Here is a 20,959-nt window from a genome sequence, read left to right as displayed (position 1 = left end):
CTGTCAGGAGCAGTGCTGCCCGCCTCAGAGGCCTCAGAGACCGGAGGCATGCATATTTGTTCAACTGGACGGAAGTGTGGGTCCTGCTCTGGGTAGCCCACCTTAGCCCCAGCCCCCACTAGGGTGGATCCTCGGCCTCTCTAGTACTCAGAGCCGAATGCACAAGCAATGGAAGCACACCCTGCTTTCTGCCTTACTCCCAAACGCCACCAACTTCCAGGGCTCCTGCCATTCTGACTCGGTGTCTGTTGCTAGCAACTCCCTCCTGACCTGACCCCTGGCCTGAACCCTCTCTGCTTAGCCCCTGCTTTTTCTCTTCCCCCAGCTGGAGCAAGCTCTGGAAAGAGTCCTCGGCCTGAGGCCTCCCGCCTCACCTAGCGGGGCAGGAGGTTTCAGCCTCCCCTGATGTCCCAGACCCAGATGGCTTTTTCCTGTTGCCTCTGGGACTCAAAACTAGTCTTTGCAGCTTGGGTCCTGTTGATGACGACAGGGTGCTTTGTGTCTTAGCCTCAGGGCCTTGCTAGAACTGTGATCTCTGAAGCAGAACTCTGACCTTCATTTTTAAATTCTCAGATTGGATGGGTGGATGGATGGATGGATGGACGGACGGACGGATGGTGAGGTATGAAGATAGAATGTACCATGATGCTTGCCTCCTGGTAAAGCACTTCACCCTCTCCCTCCCCTCAGCACAGATATGTCCACACTCCATTCAGCCGGGACTCCTAAAGGTTTTATCCATTTGGCTGTGAAGGAAAACACTGGGCAGCGGCCATGACGCTCCCAGAAAGCCCAACTGACAAGAACTAGCTGTGAGTACATACAACAGGGGTGGCCACATGTGACCTCATCTTCCAATGTTCCTTGTCCATGTCCCAAGGAGCCACTTCCCTCTCAGCTCAGGATCCAGAGGCTCGGGGCAGGCCTGACAGCGCTAAGGCTGCTGAACGTAGTCTCACAAGTCTTATTTCTGGGGCCGACTGAGTCTCCGGAGTTTCTTGATTTGACTGAGCAGTTCGGAGATAAAAGGCTGAAGAAGAAATGGGTGAGATCAAGGCATGGAGTCACACCCACCACCATACTGTCCTCCCTAATATCTGCCTTACCCCGTCTCCTGGAGCCAGGGAAGGGAGAAAGATGCAGGCCCAAGCTTTCCTTTCATTAGTTTCCTCCCCACTGGGCCTCCCCTTACCCACAGAACAGCAAAGCATCCTTACCTCTGTGGGGCTGGGACAGTCTCGGAGAAGAGCCTGGGTAGAAGAGAGCAGACAGTGGGTCCTGAGCCACCGTACTTTCCCACAAGCCCCCACTCAGTCTCCCAGGAATTCCCTCTGATTTGGTTCTCCTACTCTACCCAAGGAGGCAGAACCTGGGTTCCTAGGTTCCCCTTAGTCCAAGCCCAGCTTCCAACCCCAAACCCTGGCCCCAGGATCCAGCCCCCATTCTACCTCCAAATGAGTTTTCTGCTCCTCTGTGGATAGTTCTATGAGAGCTTCCAGGTCAATCTCCGGCTCGGAAGAGGTTGGTTGATCCTGTTTGGGAATCACAGGGGGCTCAGAGAGGCCTGGCCAGCTAGTGCTGGAGTGAAAGTTACTGTCAGGGGCTCACCCGTTCCCCACTCTATTTTCCATGTCCAGTTCCTCTCGTCTTCAAACCACACATTCATCCTGCCATAACAGTTACTGGACACCTACTGTGATCTACCAGAACAGCCCTAGAAGTCTTTAAAAAGAGTATCTGTTTTAATTTTAAAAGTTTTATATATATTGTTGGTAGAGAAGTAAACAGTGCAGCTGCTTTGGAAAAGTTTGGTCGTTCCTTAAAATGTTAAATATATATATTTATCATCTGACCCAGCAATTCCACTCCTAGGTCTGTTCCCAAAAGAAATGAAAACACATGTCCACACAAAAAATTTTCTCATGAACGTTCATAGCGGCATCATTTATACTAGCCAAAAAGTCTAAACCCAAATGCCCATCAACTGATGAATGGATAAATGAAATATGATGTAGCCATGCAATGTTACTCATCAATAAAAGGAACAAAGCACTGATTCATGCTACAACATGGACGAAACTTGAAAACATTGTTAGTGAAAGAAACCAGTTATAAAAGGCTACATATTATATGATTCAACTTGTATGAAATGTCCAGAATAGATAAATCTATGGAGACACAAAGTAGATTAGTAGTTTCTTAGGGTTGGAAATGGTGGCGGTAGAGAATGAGGTATGACTGCTAATGGGTCCAGGGTTTCTTTAAGGGGTAATAAAAAGGCCAAAAATTAGATTGTGATGGTTGTACAACCATTTGAAGATATTTAAAATATGAAATTTCCCACTTTGAGTGGTGAATTATATGGTATGTGAAATAAAGAGTTATTATAGTCGCCCTAGCTGGTTTGGCTCGAAGGATAGAATATCAGCCTGTGGACTGAAAGGTCCCGGGTTCAATTCTGGCCAAGGGCACATGCCTGAGTTGCAGGCTCAATCCCAGTAGGGGGTGCGTTGATCAATAATTCTCTCATCATGCTTCTATCTCTCTCTTTCCCTCTCCCTTCCTCTTTGAAATCAATAAAGATATACTTTTAAAAAGTTATTATGGTCATTGAAAAAATTTAACTACAGAGGTTATAAAATTGAAGATAAAAGAAACTCAAGAGAATAAGAAGACAAGCCACAGATTGGGAGAAAATATTTGCAAGAGATATATCTGATAAAAAAATAAATAAATAAATAAATAAATAAAAACACACAAAAAAACCCAAAACCTTCTTACCCAAAATATACAAAGAAACTCATAAATAAGAAAAGAACAATTTAAAATGGGCAAAAGATCCGACCAGATGCCTCACCAAAGAAGATACACAGGTGGCAAATAACAGCTGAGAAGATACTCAATATTACAATTAGGGAATTGCAAATTAAATCAAAATTAGATACCACTGAACACCTATTAAAATGGCAGAAATCTAAAACACTGACAACACCAAATGCTGGTGACGATGCAGAGCAACGGGAACTCACATTCATTGCTGGTGGGAATACAAAGTGGTACAGACACTGGAAGACAGTCTGTTTCTTACAAAACGAAACACAGTCTTACCATACAATCCAGCAAGTGTGATCCTTGGTATTTACCCAAATGACTTGAAAACATTTCCACACAAAAACCTGCACACAAATATTTATAGGAAGTTCATCATAATTGTCAAAACTTGCATGTGACAAAGATGTTCTTCGTAGGTAGAAGGATAATGAACTGTGGTGCGTCCAGACAATGGAATATTACTCAGCATTAAAACAAAATGAGCTGTCAAGCCATGAAAAGACAGGGAGGGCCCTAGCTGTTTTGGCTCAATGGATAGAGCGTCGGCTTGTGGACTGAAGGGTCGCGGGTTCGATTCCGGTCAGGAGCACATGCCCAGGTTGTGGGCTTGATCCCAAATAGGGGGGTGCAAGAGCCAATCAATGATTGTCATCATTGATGTTTCTCTCCTTTACTCTCTGAAATAAATAAAAATGTTTAAAAAATAAAATAAAAAGGAAAGACATGGAGGGCCCTAACCGGTTTGGCTCAGTGGATAGAGCGTTGGCCTGGGGACTCTCGGGTCCCAGGTTTGATTCCGGTCAAGAGCATATACTTTGGTTGTGGGCGCATCCCCAAAAGGAGTGTGCAGGAGGCAACTGATGGATGTTTCTCTCTCATCAATGTTTCTAACTCTCTATCCCTCTCTCTTCCTCTCTGTAAAAAATTAATAAAATATATTTTTTAAAAAGACATGGAGGAACCTTAAGTGCACATTACTAAGTGAACGAAGCCAATCTAAAAAGTCTACAGGTTGTATAATTCTAACTATATGATATTTTGGTAAAGGCAAAGCTATAGAGACAGTGAAAAGATCAATGGTCACCAAGGCTGTGGGGAGGCTGGGATGAACAGGTGATACACAGAGAATCTTCAGGGCAGTGAAGCTATTCTGTATGATATTAGTGGATACATGTCAATATACATGTGTCAAAACCGCAGAATGCATAACACCAAGAGTGAATCCTAATATAAAATATGGAATTCGGGTGATTACGATGAGCTGGTATAAATTCATCAGCTGTGACAGGTGCACTGCTCTGTGGGAGATGGAAGGACGGGAGACTATACATGTGTGTGGGCAGGAAATAATGGAACTCTGTCCATTCTGCTCACTACGGCTGTGAACCTAAAACCGCTCTAAAAATCAAAGTCTACTTTCTAAAAAAGATGGGAGCTTAGGTCCGAGATTTAATAAGCTTAATAATTTTTGCTGCTTCATCAAGGACTTCCACAAGTGAAAGTGAAAGTGGCACGGTGGTGAAGAACATGATTACTAATACAGGTTGGTGTCAATTTTCTTTTTACTTATTTATTTATTATTTTTTTAATATATTTTTTTATTGATTTTTCACAGAGAGAAAGGGAGAGGGATAGAGAGCCAGAAACATCAATGAGAGAGACACATCGACCAGCCACCTCCTGCACACCCCCCACCAGGGATGTGCCTGCAAGCAAGGTACATGCCCCTGACTGGAATCGAACCTGGGACCCCTCTATCCACTGATCCAAACCGGTCTCGGCTCACTTTTTTTTTTTTTTTTAATTGAGGTGACATGGGTTAACAGAATTAAATAGATTTCGGGTGTACAATTCTATAATCTGTTCACCACCCCAAGTCAAGTCTCCTTCCATCACCATTTATCTCCCCTTTACTCTCTTCTACATCCTCCCATCCCTTCTCCCTCTGATAATCACCATACTGTGTCTATGAGGAGGTTTTTTTCTTCTTCTTTTTTTTAATTCCTTCACCTTTTTCACCCAGCCTGCCAGCCTCCCTCCCCTCTGACATGCGTCAGTCTGTTCTCTATATCTATGAGTCTATTTATATTTTGTTTGTTAGTTTTGTTCATTAGACTCCACATATAAGTGAACTCATTTAGTACTTGACTTTCTCTGACAGGCTTATTTCACTTAGCATAATACTCTCCAGATCTATCCATGTTGTTGCAAAAGGTAAGATTTCCTTCTTTTTATGGCCAACTAGTATTCCATGGTGTAAATACACCACAACTTCCTTATCCACTCATCTACGGATGGACACTTGGGCTGCTTCCAGGTCTTGACTACTGTAAATAACACCCAATAAACATAGGGTGCGTGGTGTCACGTTACTGATTCACTCTAAGAGCCATCATTGCTTTCGCATTATCAGTACAAGTGTCAACATAGTGAAAGAGGCGAACAACATCTTAGTATTGTTGTGAAAATAATCATGGGCTCCCTGACATGGTCTTAGGAACCCCTGGAGTCACCAGACCACACTTCAAGAACTGTTGCCTTATCTATTTGTCTATTAGGTTTGTTCAGTTTTTTCTTACTGATTAAAAAAAATAAGATTAGCCCTAGCATTCCACATAGAATTATCATTTGTTCAGAAGGGTTTGGGGAAATAGGTGTATGTGTTTAAATAGTTAAATCTAATGGTCTTTTCCAGTTTAGGTTTTGCTTCCTTTTTATTTTATTCTTAACAAGTTCTTTCCACCAAAACCGGTTTGGCTCGGTGGATAGAGCATCGGCCTGCAGGCTGAAAGGTCCCAGGTTTGATTCCGGTCAAGGGCATGTACCCTGGTTTTGGGCACACCCCCAGTAGGGGGTGTGCAAGAGGCAGCTGGTCAATGTTTCTCTCTCATCAGTGTTTCTAACTTTCTATCCCTCTCTCTTCCTCTCTGTAAAAAAATCAATAAAATATTTTTTTTAAAAGTTTTTTCCATATTGATGTGGATATTTTATATTCACCTTTACAAACTTCACCTTTTTCATTAATAATTTGGAATAATAATAATATTAATTTGGGATAATATTAAATATGTGTCAAGTGGCTACTGTGAACTTGGGAAATTCAGTGAACAAAACAAAGAACCTGCCCTCAAAGAGCTTACGTGTTAGGATGAAAGGACCATCTTAGAACCCTGGCTCTGTTTTCATAAACAAAATAGAAATAGATGTACTAAGTAATCAAGTTGTGTAATTCAACTAAAAATAAAGGCTATTGGAGGAACTTTTTGGACTATGGAAATGTCCCATATCTTGATTGGGGTATTGGATACATTATAGCAAAGTACATTCATATGTAGACTTTATTCTATAATAGATTTTAAAAAATATTTTTTATTGATTTCAGAGACAACTTAACAGTTTTGGTCCTTCCTTTCCTTTTTCAAAAGGAACAGTGCTAGGTGTCTAAGATAGCTCTTTCATCCTAAGCTCCAGACTTCCCCTTTTGCTGCCTTGGTTTCTAGTTCATCTGATTCAGCGTTCATTCATTTAATGCAAATTTATTGAGAGAATGCTGTACACCAAGCATTGTGATGAATACCGGGGTTATAATTGCAGGACAGACAGACATGATCCTGTCCTTGAAAAGCTTATTGTCTCCTGAGGGATATGGACAGGTGAAAAGGCAGTTGCAATAGGGTGGTAAGCACGCTGACGAGATACTTTGGGAGAATATGGAAGGGAAACCTAACCAAGCCTGGGGTTTAGGAAGGCTTTCTGAAGGAAGTGACCAGAGGCTGAGTAAGAGCCAGATATGTAACTCTGGTCTTGATGGAGTAGCAGGGACCAGATTTATTCTCCCAACATAAGCACTGGAACACTAAACAAGAATATATGAACAGTGTTTTCAGATATTGGACAAGAAGTAGCTCAAAAATACCCAAGAGAGAAGGGAAGTGAAAGAAGTAACCTCTAGACTTGCCCAGAATTGCTTTCTAGGGGCCATTTCCAGACCACAGAGCTTAGAGGGAGATTCCAAGCAGAGCACAGCAGTCCTGCTAAGTTGATATGACAGAGATCAGAATTCAGGGTTGAGGTGACTGGAATTTGCTGGACAAAGTTCTGGAGGTGGTTATAAAGAAAATAACCTTCAGCCGGACTGATTTGGCTCAATGGACAGAGCGTCGGCTTGGGGACTGAAGGGTCCCGGGTTTGATTCCGGCCAAGGGCATGTACCTTGGTTGCGGGCACATCCCCAGTAGGGGGTGTGCAAGAGGCAGCTGATCAATGACTCTCTCTCATTGATGTTTCTAACTCTCTATCTCTCTCCCTTCTTCTCTGTACAAAAATCAATAAAATATATTTTTTTTTAAAAGAAAATAACCTTCAGAAATCTGCATAAGAGGGTCTCTTAAGTCTGCTGAACACAAGATGCACAGTCGTTGGGTAAAACCATGAGAGACTGAAAGCGCAGAGATGAACAGTTCCCAGACCTCACAGAGGTGTGGAGACAAATCAAAGCCCACCGGCCAGCGCAGACAGTCAGCGCGGACCATGCAGGGATTCAGTACAGACCTCAGAAGGGCCACGCTTCACTACGGGGTGAGTTATTCTCAGATTAAAGGCAACTCTAGACTAATCCTAACAGAGCTTACACACAAGCCTCAGCAGAACCACAAGTAACTAAACTTCCTACTAGGATAAAGCCCAACATTCTTTAAAGGGAGGGGAGGGAATCCAGTTACTCAACAACATAATTTATTCTACAGTTCAGTATCCAGGCAAAAACCACTAGCCATGGCAAGAAGCAGAAAATGTTCCTAAGAGGAAGATCAATCAATAGAATCAGACCCAGAAATGACAGAGAGGATGGAATTAGCAGACAAGGAAAACGTGAACACGGTAATGATGAAAATGGGAGATCTGAGAAAGAACCAAACATCTAGAGGTGAAAAATACAATATTTTAAATGAAAAATTTACTGGATGGAAATAACAGTGTTTTTAAAATAGGAGAAACTTATGAGTGTTTAAGCCCCTGCTTAGTAGCCAAACCCACACTCCCACTCTGGACAACAGGAGCGCCCGCGCCCCACATCTGTTTGTTTGGGTTGGATCCAGACTTGCTTCCTCTGAAGAACCCAAAGCAGGCCGTACACCCAGTGAAAAGAGGTGGGCCCTTCATCAAAGGGAGGTTGGGTCCCATTAAAAAAATCTAAACAGGCCCTAACTGGTTTGGCTCAGTGGATGGAGAGTCAGCCTGCGGACTCAAGGGTCCCAGGTTCAATTCCCGTCAAGGGCATTTGCCTTGGTTGCAGGCACATTCCCAGTAGGGGGTGTGCAGGAGGCAGCTGATTGATGTTTCTCTCTTATCGATGTTTCTGACTCCCTCTCCCTCTCCCTTCCTGTCTGTAAAAAATCAATTAAAAAAAATATATATATATATATATATATTTAAAAACTAAACAAGTAGTGATGCATCCCTGGAACCATTTCCAGTTGAGCCATTTAAGGTGGACATGTAAGGAGAGCCTGGGTGGGTGGAAAGGGGCCCAGGGAAATTAGAACTGGAGTCGGGTAAGTCTGGAGGCTCTGTGGCTTCCACCTCTGCCCAAGGTGCTCAGCCACTTGGGGCTTCCCCAGTCACTGGCTGCTTCCGGATGAAAAGAGCAGGGATTGGGAGCAGAACTGCCACCTGCACCTTTGGACAAGCACCATGGCAACTGCAGGCCAGGTATTTTATTTCAGTCATTGCCTGGGAGCGGTCCTCCTACATATCCTGTTGGAAATGTTATAAACTCCTTATTGTACAGCTTCCCCCCACTACCCTCCCTCCCTTAATCTTGCAAAACAAGTTTTGGCTAGTATCTTCCTTTGATCTCCAGAAGGACTTGCCCTGAGGTGTCTGAAATATGAGACTTTTCATGCAAGTGCACAGCAATCTGAAATGGAAGCTGATCCAGAGAGAGGGTGCTGGCAGGAGTGACCGGCACAGGAGGTGTCCTGCAAGGTCAGAGCAGACTCGGGCCAAGAAAGTTTGCCTCTCCCGCTCCCAGCGTCAAGACATCTGCCACCTGCCCCAGGATGCACCTGGTCCAAGCAGCCACATGACCCAGTGAGCTCACAAGGCAGCGTGGGCCACATGGCGACTCCTCCCCACCCAACCACAGGGGGCTTTCCTGGAAGAATCACAGGCCTTTCCTGGAAGAATCATAGGCCCTTGCTTAGAGAGAAAGAGAGAGAGAGAGAGAGAGAGAGAGAGAGAGAGAGAGAGAGAACTGAATCAAGAAAGAGGAGAAATAAGGACCATGGTATGAGGACAAGGCAGACTTGTAGTTTCTGGCTGGTTCAGTGGCTCTCTGCCAGCCACATGCTAGCATCACTGTGGAGCTTATGAGAAAGACCAGTGCCTGGGCCCCACCCTAGCAGATTCTAATTAAGTTCAGTTGAGGTGCAGCCAGGACACTTCCCCCCTGAAGTACTTCAGGTGTGTGGAGAACCACTTAATGCAGAAGTGCGTGCTCAGGCTCTGCGGGCAGAGTCCGGCCGCAGCCCTGAGTGCCGTGGCTTCCGAGCTACTCAACATCGCCAGGCTTCCATGTCCTCCAGGTGAGATACTACCCATCTAACGGAGTCGTGGGGGGTGGGGGTGTGTGAATGAAATAACGCACATCAAATGCTGGCACAGGGCCTAGCAGGTGCTTCAGTGCTCAAAATGTGCTCTTGTTAAAGCAGTGGTTGCTACTACATCAGGATCCCAATGTGGAGCTGGCTGAGTACTTCCCATGACAAGGGACCATGACCCATCCTTTGCCCTGGGGGAACGGAGGGTAGTCAGTGAGAACCAGGACAAGCCAGACCAGCTGCCGGCGTCAGTGCCGGTCACTCTGATGTTCTGGCCCCGTTCTGTTCATTCTGAAATGAGGAACATGTTCTAGATCTGTGCGGACAGATATGTCTGTAGCCACTAGCCACATGGGGCTTTTGGGTAGTGTGACTGAGACACTGAACTTTGAATATGATTTAATTTTCATTAATTTGAAGTTAAATAGCTACACGTGGCTCATACCTACAGTACTGGACCGTGTAGCTCTAGACGTGCATATACGTTGAGGATAAGAGTAAAGAAACACATAAAAGAAAAGAAAAAATAGCCCTTCTATTACCTTGCTTGGGCATCAGAACGTCGTAAAAGGCGGAATTGACAGGCCCAGGTTTTTACAGCCCCGTTTTATAGATTAGGAAACCAAGTCTCTTTGATGGTAAAAGACATGCCCCGGATTGTGAGGAGTTAGAGGCAGAGCCCAGAGCAGAGGGGCCAGATTTCTGGGCTGCAAGCGCACGCTCCGCCTGTTGGGAAGAGCGATCTCTCCATGGGAGCATCGCATCCACCCTCCAGCTCCTCCTGACTTTTCCTCAGCTCCCCGGCCAGGCTTCAAGCTCCTGCTTCCCCCTCCCTCCCCCACGCTACCCACCTGGAAGAGCTCCTGAAGCTTCTTGTCCACCCACTGCTCCAGGTCCACCCAGCGCTGGAGCTGCCCGCGGTCATACTTCACCGTCAGCCGGCTCGGTCTCCGGGACCTGGGCACTTTGGAGGGGTCGGCGTGGGACTTTGACTCTGAGTCTGTGGATGACGTCCTCCTCTTCCCAGAAGCCCACTGGACCCTCTTACTTGAGCTCTCCCTGTCGGGGTTGGGAGAGGTGCAGGCGTCAGGGTTTGAAGGCAGCATGGGAGGAATGGCCGGGGCAAGGAGCTGGGATACACTGCCAGTCAGAGCCTGGGTGCCAGGGAACTGAGGAAACCGGGAAACAGAGACCGGCAGGGAAGAAGGGTGGGAGGGGCGGGGGGGGGGGTCAAAGATCAACAACAAGTGCTGGAAATAAATGCCAGACGCCTGGCTCCTGGCGGCCAGTGAATGGCACTCCTGAGCTGAGCTGTGCCCTAGCCTCCCTTTCTAGCAGCCGTAGAGGCTCCCATGTGACGTAAGCTGCAAAGGAGCAAAGGTCAAGAGGGTGCCATGCCTCGGGAGGGGGCAGGGGCCCTGGGGCCCTGGGGCCCTGAGGGGTGTGGGTCAGTGATCTGTGCTCTATGACCAGCTCTGAGATAGGACCAGAGTCACACTCACCCAAGAACCTGCTGCAGCCAGGACACTGGTGTTTTTTTCCCAGAAGTACCGCCTGGGACCTCGTCTACCTGCGGGCGGGCGGATGGACCTGCAGGAGCAGTGTCCCTGGCAGGAAGGAGCTCCTGCTCAGAGATTGGCCGTCTCGGAGGGGTGCTTATCTGTGGTCCCCATGGAGTCAGTGCCCTCTTGTGTCTGGGTGTGTCTGCATGTGAGCCGCCTTTAGGAATATGTGAGGGAAGGGGCTCCTGTGTTAGCCAGGCCCAGTGTGCTTGCAAAGGCAATTTATCAAGCCTGTCTCCTTTTTCCAGAGGCAACTGCTTAGGAAGCCATGTTTATCATCACATGACCCTCCCCTGACTCACGTCCCTCCTGACAGAGGAAACCTGCAGACTAACTTTTACCCAGGTATCAAGGCCTACTCCTTCTACACCTGCTTGTACTCTAAATGAATGGTGTTGCCCTGGCTGGTTTGGCTCAATGGATGGAGCTTTGGCCTGCAGACTGAAGGGTCCCGGGTTCGGTTCTGGTCAAGGGCACATGCCTGCGTTGTGGGCACGGTCCCCAGTAGGGGGCTTACAGGAGGCAGGCAATCAATGATTCTCATCATTGATGTTTCTATCTCTCTCCCTTCCTCTCTGAAATCAATAAAAATGTTTTTTTTAAAAATAAAAGAATGGTGGTTTTGTTTGTCTAGTTCTTTGTAACAAAAATATCTAAACTTTTTAGAAAAGTTACAGGACACTAACTTTTAAAAATTGATTTTTAGAGAAAGGAAGGGAGAGAGAGATAAACACCGACTTGTTGTTCCACTTATGCATTTATTGGTTGATTCTTATATGTGCCCTGACCAGGGATCAAACCCACAACCTTAGTGTATCAGGACAATCTCTAACCAACTGAGCTACACAGCCAGAGTTAATTTTTTTTTTTTTAATGAAAAGCTCAGAAGGACAAACAAATGAAACGTTCTCTTCTTTCTCCAAATCCTCTTTCCAGAGGCAATTGCCATCAACAGCTTGTCTTTAGTTCTCCTGTAATCACCATTATTCTTTTACGCAACACCATAAGTATGTCCGTTTTTGTCACTATCTCTTCTCTCCTTAATCTGAAGGATAGATCTTCACTAATTCCATCTCTTTTGCTTCCACATCCCAATTTTCGTTTATATATTACTTTTGAGGTCTGGTAGCAGTTGCCTTTATGTTGAGTTTCTGTTTCCAATGTATGGGCTTCCACCATCATACTGTACGCGGACTCCTAAAAGACAGCTTTAGACAGAGGCCAACCAATGAGTCTTTTTTTTTTTTTTAGCAGTTTTTTAAAAACATATTTTATTGATTTTTACAGGGAGAGAGAAACATCAGCTGCCTCCTGCACACACCTCACTGGGGATGTGCCCACAACCAATGTACATGCCCTTGCCCGGAATCGAACCTGGGACCCTTCAGTCTGCAGGCCGACGCTCTACCACTGAGCAAACCGGCTTCGGCTCAGCTTTTTCTTGCATGGGTTTCACAGCTCTTAAAGTTTGCTGTCTCGAATTTGGAAACAGCCTAGGTGCCCGTCAGCAGATGATTGGATCCAAAAACTATGGTACATCTACACAATGGAATACTATGCTGCCATAAAGAAGAAGGAATTCTCATCATTTGCAGCAACTTGGATGGAATTGGAGAACATCATGCTGAGTGAAATAAGCCAATCAATGAAAGAGAAACACCACATGACCTCACTCATTTGTGAATAATAAAGATCATTATAAACTGATGAACCAAAAGATAGATACAGAGACAGTAAAGCAACAAGCAGATTGTCAAATTTCAGTGGGGGAGGGGAGGAGGATCTGGGGGAGATAATAGATCAACTGAAGGACTTGTATACATGCATATAAGTACAACCAATGGACATAAAGCTCTGGGGAGGGAGGGGATGGGTGGGAGGGAAGGAGGGGGGAAAATAAAATAAAATTAAAATTAAAAAAATTAATTAATTAATTAATTAAAAAGTTTGCTGTCTCATCTGCAAAATGGGGTTTGAGAAGGGTTAAATGAGATGATAGACATAAACATTTAGCCTGGTGTCCAAAAAGAGTTCCTTCTTAGTAGACAGTCATTCCCTCCTTTCTCCCCTTCCCATTCTCCCTGCCTTCCTGCTGAGGCTCTGCATCTGAAATGCTGGCCCTGGGACTTCTCAGCCACTTCCTTCCTGGGCCTCTGTGGAGGGGGTGGGAATTAGCAAGGATAGGGGAGCCTCTAAAATGCATCCTGCAGACTCTCCTGTCACTCTGACACTGTGACGGGCAGTCCCCTCTCCCTGCTGCTTCCTGTCTTCTGAAGGACTTGAGAACCTTTCTGGGAGAGGAAGCAGGTGAGAGGAGGCCGTGGGTTTTGTTCATTCGTCACCTCATTCACTTAACAAAGGCTTTATGAGCTCCTCTCGCAGGCCAAACACTATGTCAGCACCAGGATGGCTGATCCAAAAGAGACACAGTTCCTGCCTTTATGGAACTCACCATCTAGTATAAAAATAAACAAACATGCCGAAACCGGTTTGGCTCAGTGGTAGAGCGTCGGCCTGCGGACTGAAAGGTCCCAGGTTTGATTCCGGTCAGGGGCATGTACGTTGGTTGTGGGCACATCCCCGGTAGGGAGTGTGCAAGAGGCAGCTGGTTGGTGTTTCTCTCTCATCGACGTTTCTAGCTCTCTAGCTCTTTCCCTTCCTCTCTATAAAAAATCAATAAAAATATATTTAAAAAAATAAACAAACACTTATCAGCTAATAAATAAATATAAAATGGCAACAGTATTTAGTGATCTAAAGAAAAAGGTGTGATAAGGTGTCATGTAGTGAGTAATAACATTTGAACTGAATTTTTTAAAAATATATTTTATTGATTTTTTACAGAGAGGAAGGGAGAGATACAGAGTTAGAAACATCGATGAGAGAGAATCATCGACCAGCTGCCTCCTGCACACCCCCTACTGGGGATGTGCCCGCAACCAATGTACATGCCTCTGACCGAAATCGAACCTAGGACCTTTCAGTCCGCAGACGGACGCTCTATCCACTGAGCCAAACCGGTTTCGGCATGAACTACATTTTTTTAAAATATATTTTTTATTGTTTTTTTTTATGGAGAGGGATAGAAGTTAGAAACTATTTTATAGATGAGAGAAACATTGATCAGCTGCTTCCTGCACAGTCCCTACTGGGAATGTGCCTGCAACCAAGGTACATGCCCTTGACCAGAATCAAACCTGGGACCTTTTAGTCTGCAGGCTGATGCTCTGCCAGGCGTCTTCAAACTACGGCCCGCGGGCCACATGCGGCCCGCAGAGGAGTCTGATCCGGCCCGCCAGGTTTTTTGGGCAGTGAGCGCAGCCGAGGTGTTACAGTAGGAATTAGTAGTTCATATAGTCCGGCCCTCCAGCTCTCTGAGGGACCGTGATCTGGCCCCCACTTTAAAAAGTTTGAGGACCCCTGCATCCACTGAGCCAAACCAGTTAGGGCTGAACTGAATTCTAAAGGGTGAGTAGGTGTGAATTAGGCACAAGGGCCAGCAGGAGTGGACCTGGCAGAAGGCAGACCATAAGCAAAGCCTCTTGACAAGAAGGAGATGATGAGTACAGAGGACAGAGAGTCCAAGGGACAGGATCAGAAAGGAGGGGAGCCATGAGCACAAGGTGTGAAAGTACGTAGTACACAGGGTCCGGTGAATCATGTTAAGGCATTTTATCTCTAGTCTAAGAGCCTTGGGAATCACTGCAAAATCTTAAGCAATGGTGGTTGGGCAGGCTGACATATTCCGATTTACATTTCTAAAAGATCACCCTGGCCATTGAATAGAGAGAAGATCAGAGGGTGCAGAAGGGCTGGAGGAGACCAATTAAGAGGCCATGGCTAGACGGGCTGCGGGGGCGGGGAGGCGCGGCGATAGAGGCGGAGGGCGGGCGAGGCGCGGGCCACGGCGGGCCGGGCTGCCGCTGCCAGGTCCGGGTGCCGGGGGCCGCCGCGGTGGGGAGACCTCGCTGCTGCGGCGCTTCCTGGCGGGAGCGGCGGGGAGCCCGGAGCCGGGCGGGCGGGCGGCGCCCAAGCCGCAGCTCTGGGACACGGCGGGCCAGGAGCGCTTCAGTGCATCACCAGGTCCTTTTACCGGAATGTGGTGGGTGTCCTGCTGGTCTTCGATGTGACAAACAGGAAGTCCTTTGAACACATCCCGGACTGGCACCAGGAGGTCCTGGCCACCCAGGGCCCCACAGGGCAATCTTCCTGCTCCTGGGCCACAAGAGCGACCTGGAGAGCGCCCGCTGCGTCTCGGCCCAGGAGGCAGAGGCGCTGGCTGCCTCCCTGGGCATGGCCTTCATGGAAACCTCAGCCAAAAACAACTGCAACGTGGACCTAGCTTTCCAGACTCTTGCCAACGCCATCCAGCAGGCCCTGCAGCAGGGGGACATCAAGTTGGAGGACAGGCCTCCAGTGCCCAGGCTCCCCAGCAGGAAGTGGCATGCAGGCCCGTGACAGTGTTGACTCCGGGAGGAAAAGGGTTAAAACAGTGCCAACCTCAGACGCTGGTGGGATGGAGACTGTCTCTCCAAAGGGCAGATGGCGGAATCTACCCAAAGGGTTCATATAAACAATGTCCTGGCATCGTCATGGCTCCTGGATTTTGGGTCTCAGAGCTCAGCCCCTTTGCACCAGGAACGTCTAGGCTCTGGCCAGGCAGCTCAGCTGGTTAGGGTGTTATCTCAATACGTCAAGGTTGTCGGTTAGATCGTATACAAGCATCAACAAATAGTGGAGCAATAGATCAATGTCTCTCCCTTCCTCTCTCTCTAAAATCAATCAATAAAAGCAAGTTCTAGAGGCAGGTAAAAAAAAAAAAAAAAAAAAAGAGGCCATTGCTGTAAGGCTTGACGAGGGGAGGTAGCGTTGCTGATACCCTGTTTCCCCGAAAATAAGACAGTGTTTTATATTAATTTTTCTCCCAAAGTTGCGCTAGGTCTTATTTTCAGGGGATGGCTTATCTTTCCATGCGCTAGGTCTTATTTTCGGAGGATGTCTTATTTTCGGGGAAACACGGTAGTAAGAAGTGGAGAAGCCAGAGAGGTATTTAGGGGGTAATCTTTAACAGAACTTTAATTGAGAGCATAAATATGCAAACTTCCTGGATGCCTACATAGAGACATAGACAGGTTCATGCAAGGAGCCTCTCTGAGCCTGTTTCCTAATGTGTAAACTGGCGGTTGGTGGGATTCTGCATCGGCAAACAGTATGGACCTGGTGAAACTGGAGGGCACAAGAATGAGTTATTCCCATCCCACATAATAAAAGCCCAATATGCAAATTGTTCCCTTTCCACCGCTCACACTATGATGTACACTGACCACCAGGGGGCGGCGTGGAACGTGGCAGACATTGGCGATGCGGCATAGGCAGCAGGCGGCCGTGGAGGCGCTGCCAGCCCTGAAGGGGCCCCAATGAGAACAGGACCTCAGCGGGAGGTGGAGCAGGTGAGCAGGTGGTACCAGGCCCAACTGCCCCACCGATCACCCCGCAGATGGTGACCAGCAGAGGTGGTAGCGGAAGACAGGGCTGAGGGAGCCAGGCGGGGGTGGGAGAGCCTGGCTTCAACCTATCGCCCCATAAGCGAGATGATGGAGCAGGTGAGGAGGCGGCGCCAGGCCAAGGCGGGGTGCCAAGCAGGGCTGTGAGGCTGGGGGTACAAGCTGGGGCCCAATATCTGGAGGCCACTCTGAGGAGCCCTGCCTGTGCATGAATTCATGCACCAGGCCTCTAGTTATTAATAATGTGAGGCTCCTTAAGGTATTCACCAATGATACATCTGATAAGGGGTTAATATCCAAAATCTGTAAATAGCTCAAACAACTCAACACTAAGATTAAACAATCCAATGAAAAAGTGGACAGTGAGCCTGAATAGACACTTCTCCAAAGAGGGCATACAGATGGCCAATAGACATGTGAAAAGATGCTCAAAATCAGTAATCATCAGAGAAAGGCAAACTAAAACCACAATGAGACATCACCTCACACCTGTCAGAATAGCTGTCATCACTAAACCCACAATGTGGTGAAAGTAGTGGCATTTGAATGGTGGAAATATGGGGTATTTTTAATTCTATTTCATTGTTATAATTATTGTTTTCAAATGCTGAAAGCAAGTCACTTTGTTTTTCAAGACTCACTAATGGAGTCCAACCTGTTCTGTTAGAGGCGATTCCATAATCTAGTTACTCAATGCCCTGTTATTAGATGTGTGAGATTGCTACCAATTTTTGCCATTCTAATGCTGCTCTGAACATCCTTGTAACTATTCCTTTGTCAGCATTTCATGATTTGTCTCCCCTTAAGAGAAGTTCTAGAGATAGATCTATAAGGACAGAGGATGTGTAAAATTATAGGAGAATTGAATATTTATGGTCATATTAGCTCCCTGAAAAACTGTACCAAATAAACTGTTTATAGTTTGATGTCCTAATATATTCCGTTAATGAATATGTTAGTTATATACACATTGCTGCATAATAATTATCCCCAAATTTAGTAGCTTAAAACAGTAAGCACTTTTTATATCGCTGTTTCCATAGGTGGCTTGGCAGGCGCCTCTGGCTTAGGGATTCTCAGAAGCCTGCAAGCCAGGGGGCGGCCATGGCTGTTGGTCAGAGACGTTGTTTCTTGCCTGTGGACCTCTCTAGAGCAGTGGCCTCCGACCTTCCAGACCTCACGGACCACCAATGTCCGTGGACCACTGGTTGGCAAGCACTGCTCCAGAGGATACTCACCACACAGCAGTGGCTCCCACTAGATCCAGGGCACCAAAGAGGGAGCGGGAGATGGAAATCACAGTCTTTTCGTAGCCTAATCTAGGAAGTGACATCCCATGACGTTTTGCTCAGCAGAAGCCAGACACTAGGTCCAGCCACACTCACGGGGGAGAGATGACACTACAGCAGGTGGGGACTACTGGTGGTCACTTATGGGCTGCCCACCACACTGGATTTTGTGAGCATTTAAAAAAAAATATATATATAGCCAAAGCCGGTTTGGCTCAGTGGTAGAGCGTCGGTCTGCGGACTGAAAGGTCCCAGGTTCGATTCCGGTCAAGGGCATGTACATTGGTTGCGGGCACATCCCTGGTAGGGGGTGTGCAAGAGGCAGCTGGTCGATGTTTCTCTCTCATCGACATTTCTAGCTATCTCTCTCCCTTCCTCCTCTCTGTGAAATATCAATAAAATATATTTAAATAAAAAAATTAAAAAATATATTTTTTATTGGTTTTTACAGAGAGGAAAGGGAGAGGAATAGAGTCAGAAACATCGATGAGAGAGAAACATCCATCAGCTGCCTCCTGCACTGACCAGAATGGAACCTGGGACCCTTCAGTCCGCAGGCCGACACTCCATCCACTGAGCCAAACCGGCCAGGGCTTGTGAGCATTTTTGACATTAGGATTCTTCAAGCCTCCTGCCCTCAGAGCACCGTGAGGTGGCCTTGACCCCCGGGGCCTGTGTGAACGCCCCGCAGTGCCTGGAGGAGCAGCGTGGCTGGAGGCCGGCGTGGAGAAGACCAGCAGTACTGCGTGCAGCAGGCCTGCAAGGACGCTCTGCCGGCCAGTATTCCCGCTGGGAGCAGCCCCTGCTGGGAAGCCAGGTCCTGCGCTTTCCTGCGGAGACTAGGAAAGACGTGCACTGAGGAATGCCTTCAGACACAACGTGATGAAGGATGGCCTCCAAGTCTCAAGAAGACATTTTTCTCTAATTAGATGGCTTTCAGATATTGCAGACCTTTCCTGTGGTCTGCTACCACAATTCTACAGAAATTTATGAGTTTGGTCGAAGCCGGTTTGGCTCAGTGGCAGAGCGTCGGTCTGCAGACTGAAAGGTCCCAGGTTCGATTCCGGTCAAGGGCATGTACATTGGTTGTGAGCACATAGTGGGTGTGCAAGAGGCAGCTGGTCGATGTTTCTCTCTCATCGACGTTTCTAGCTCTCTATCCTTCCTTCCTCTCTGTGAAAAACCAATAAAATATATATATTTTTTAAAAAGAAATTGATGAGTTTGTACTCAAGTAAAGAATCCATGTCTCTGCATGGCTCAGTGGTTAAGTGTCGACCTATAAACCAGGAGGTTACAGTTCAATCCCAACCCGGGGAATATGCCCGGGTTGCAGGTTCGATCCCCAGTGTGGGGCCTTCGGAAGGTAGTCAATCGATGATTCTCTAATCATTGACGTTTTTATCTCTCTCCTTTCCTCTCTTAAATCAATAAAAAATATATATATTTACAAAATAATAATAATCTGGGAGAAAGGAGTAGACATTTTTAAAAATGTTTTTTAATTGATTTGAGGGGGGTTGTGGGGAGAGGAACTCAATTGCCTGCCTCCTGCATGCCCCCTACTGGTGATCGAGCCTGCCAACCAGGCATGCGCCCAGGCTGGGAACTGAACGGGGACCTGTTGGTATATGAGACAACGCTCAACCAACTAAGCCACACCGGCAGGGGCAAGGGGTAGACTTTTAAATAATAATGGCCTGGTTTGTGGGTAAAGTGCTCTATACTTAAACAAAAACGTTACCACTGCTCTTTTCGTGGGGCCTTGGAGCCTAACAGATGTTTCAGGATGAAGTTGAACTTGTCTTTCCCAGCCACTGGCTCTCAGCACCTCGACGTGGACGATGATTGCAAACTTTATACCTTTTATGAAACGTGTGTGTGTCCACAGAAGTTGCTGCTGATGCTCTGGGTGAAGACTGGAGGGTTTTGGGGTTGGAACCAGTGGTGGAATGACAAACAAGCAGGGGGGTCTTGAACCATGGCCGTGCCCGCCTGCTGCTGAGTAAGGGGCGTTCCTGTTACAGACCGAGGAGGAGTGGAGAAAGAAAGCACACATTTGTTCGGGGCTGCCTTGTGGATGTCAATCTCAGTCTCAGCGTTCTCAATTTGGTTAGTGTCAAAAAAGGGGAGACAGATATTTCCGGCCTCACTGATAACTACTGTGCCTCATCTCCTGGGGCCCAAAAGAGCTAGTAGTCTCCGCAAACTTTTCAATCTCCCTAAAGATGTCTGTCAGCATATTGTGAGGAAGCCACTCAGCAAAGAAGGTGAGAAACCTGGGACCAGAGCACCCAAGACTCAGTATCTTGTTACCCTGTTTCCCCAAAAATAAGACAGTGTCTTATATTAATTTTTGCTCCCAAAAATTAATTTTTGCTAGGTCTTATTTTCAGGGGATGTCTTATTTTTCCATGAAGAAGAATACGGTACACATTTATTGTTAAATGAAAATAAAAGAAATTTATTACCTGTATACAGTACGGTAGTACAGTAATTGTCAACACAAACTAGACTAACTGTGAATCCTACAGTATCAAGAATTTACTGCCGCCGAAACTGGTTTGGCTCAATGGATAGGGTGTCGGCTTGGGGACTGAAAGATCCTGGGTTCGATTCCTGTCAAGGGCATGTACCTTGGTTGCGGGCATATACCCAGTGGGGGGTGTGCAAGAGGCAGCTGATCAATGACTCTCACCGATGTTTCTAACTATCTCTCTCCCTTCCTCTCTATACAAAATAAATAAAAAATATATTATAAAAAAATAAAAAATTAAAAAAAAGAATTTACTGCCAAAACTGGTTTGGCTCAATGGATAGAGCGTCGGCTTGGGGACTGAAGGGTCCCGGGTTCGATTCCCGTCAAGGGCATGTACCTTGGTTGCGGGCATATCCCCAGTAGGGGGTGTGCAAGAGGCAGCTGATCGATGACTCTCTCTCATCGATGTTTCTAACTCTCTATCTCTCTCCCTTCCTCTCTGTAAAAAAATCAATAAAATATATATTTTTAAAAAAGAATTTACTCATTTATTCAATGACAATAATGTCATCATCTTCTGGAACATCATCATAATAATCCAATTCCTGAATTTCCTGGTGCATTTCTTGTGACTCCATTTCTTTCAGAATCAGTGGACCAAATCTCTCATGTTTAGCAATAGCACTGTCTTTAA

At 46.5% G+C, this 20,959-nt stretch overlaps 1 protein-coding gene, 1 long non-coding RNA gene and 2 pseudogenes across 2 annotated transcripts; 2 read left to right on the top strand and 2 right to left on the bottom strand.

The window, feature by feature from the left end:
* Positions 1–711: 711 nt before the first annotated feature.
* On the bottom strand, positions 712–10,633 carry PPP1R14D (protein phosphatase 1 regulatory inhibitor subunit 14D). Its single transcript, XM_036445874.2, has 4 exons — positions 10,283–10,633; positions 1,449–1,532; positions 1,218–1,250; positions 712–1,030 (listed from the first exon to the last, which is right to left on the bottom strand). The coding sequence occupies exons 1-4, from the start codon at positions 10,535–10,537 to the stop codon at positions 965–967; spliced, it is 438 nt and encodes a 145-aa protein (XP_036301767.1). The 5' UTR covers positions 10,538–10,633; the 3' UTR covers positions 712–964.
* On the bottom strand, positions 6,791–10,216 carry LOC123651528. The gene is made up of 3 exons (XR_006740316.1): positions 8,270–10,216; positions 7,193–8,022; positions 6,791–6,956 (listed from the first exon to the last, which is right to left on the bottom strand). It is a non-coding gene; the product is annotated as an uncharacterized LOC123651528 (long non-coding RNA).
* Positions 10,634–11,015: 382 nt separating the features above from the next.
* LOC118723223 lies at positions 11,016–15,737 on the top strand (annotated as a pseudogene).
* Positions 15,738–19,541: 3,804 nt separating this feature from the next.
* Positions 19,542–20,121, top strand: LOC118722597 (annotated as a pseudogene).
* Positions 20,122–20,959: the final 838 nt, after the last annotated feature.

The sequence above is a fragment of the Pipistrellus kuhlii genome, unplaced genomic scaffold (assembly GCF_014108245.1).
Source record: "Pipistrellus kuhlii isolate mPipKuh1 unplaced genomic scaffold, mPipKuh1.p scaffold_m20_p_1, whole genome shotgun sequence".
In the NCBI taxonomy this organism is placed as follows: Eukaryota; Metazoa; Chordata; class Mammalia; order Chiroptera; family Vespertilionidae; genus Pipistrellus; species Pipistrellus kuhlii.
Note: the sequence above shows the minus strand (reverse complement) of the source record. Positions and strands in the feature narration are given on the sequence as shown.

What these genes read in the sequence shown, in the direction of transcription:
- PPP1R14D (XM_036445874.2), bottom strand. Translation starts at nt 10,537, where the DNA reads ATGCTGCCTTCAAACCCTGACGCCTGCACCTCTCCCAACCCCGACAGG. An exon ending in AGCTTCAGGAGCTCTTCCAG is followed by an intron (nt 1,533 to 10,282) that starts GTGGGTAGCGTG and finishes ATTCCCAAACAG; the next exon opens with GATCAACCAACCTCTTCCGA. An exon ending in AGCAGAAAACTCATTTGGAG is followed by an intron (nt 1,251 to 1,448) that starts GTAGAATGGGGG and finishes TCTTCTACCCAG; the next exon opens with GCTCTTCTCCGAGACTGTCC.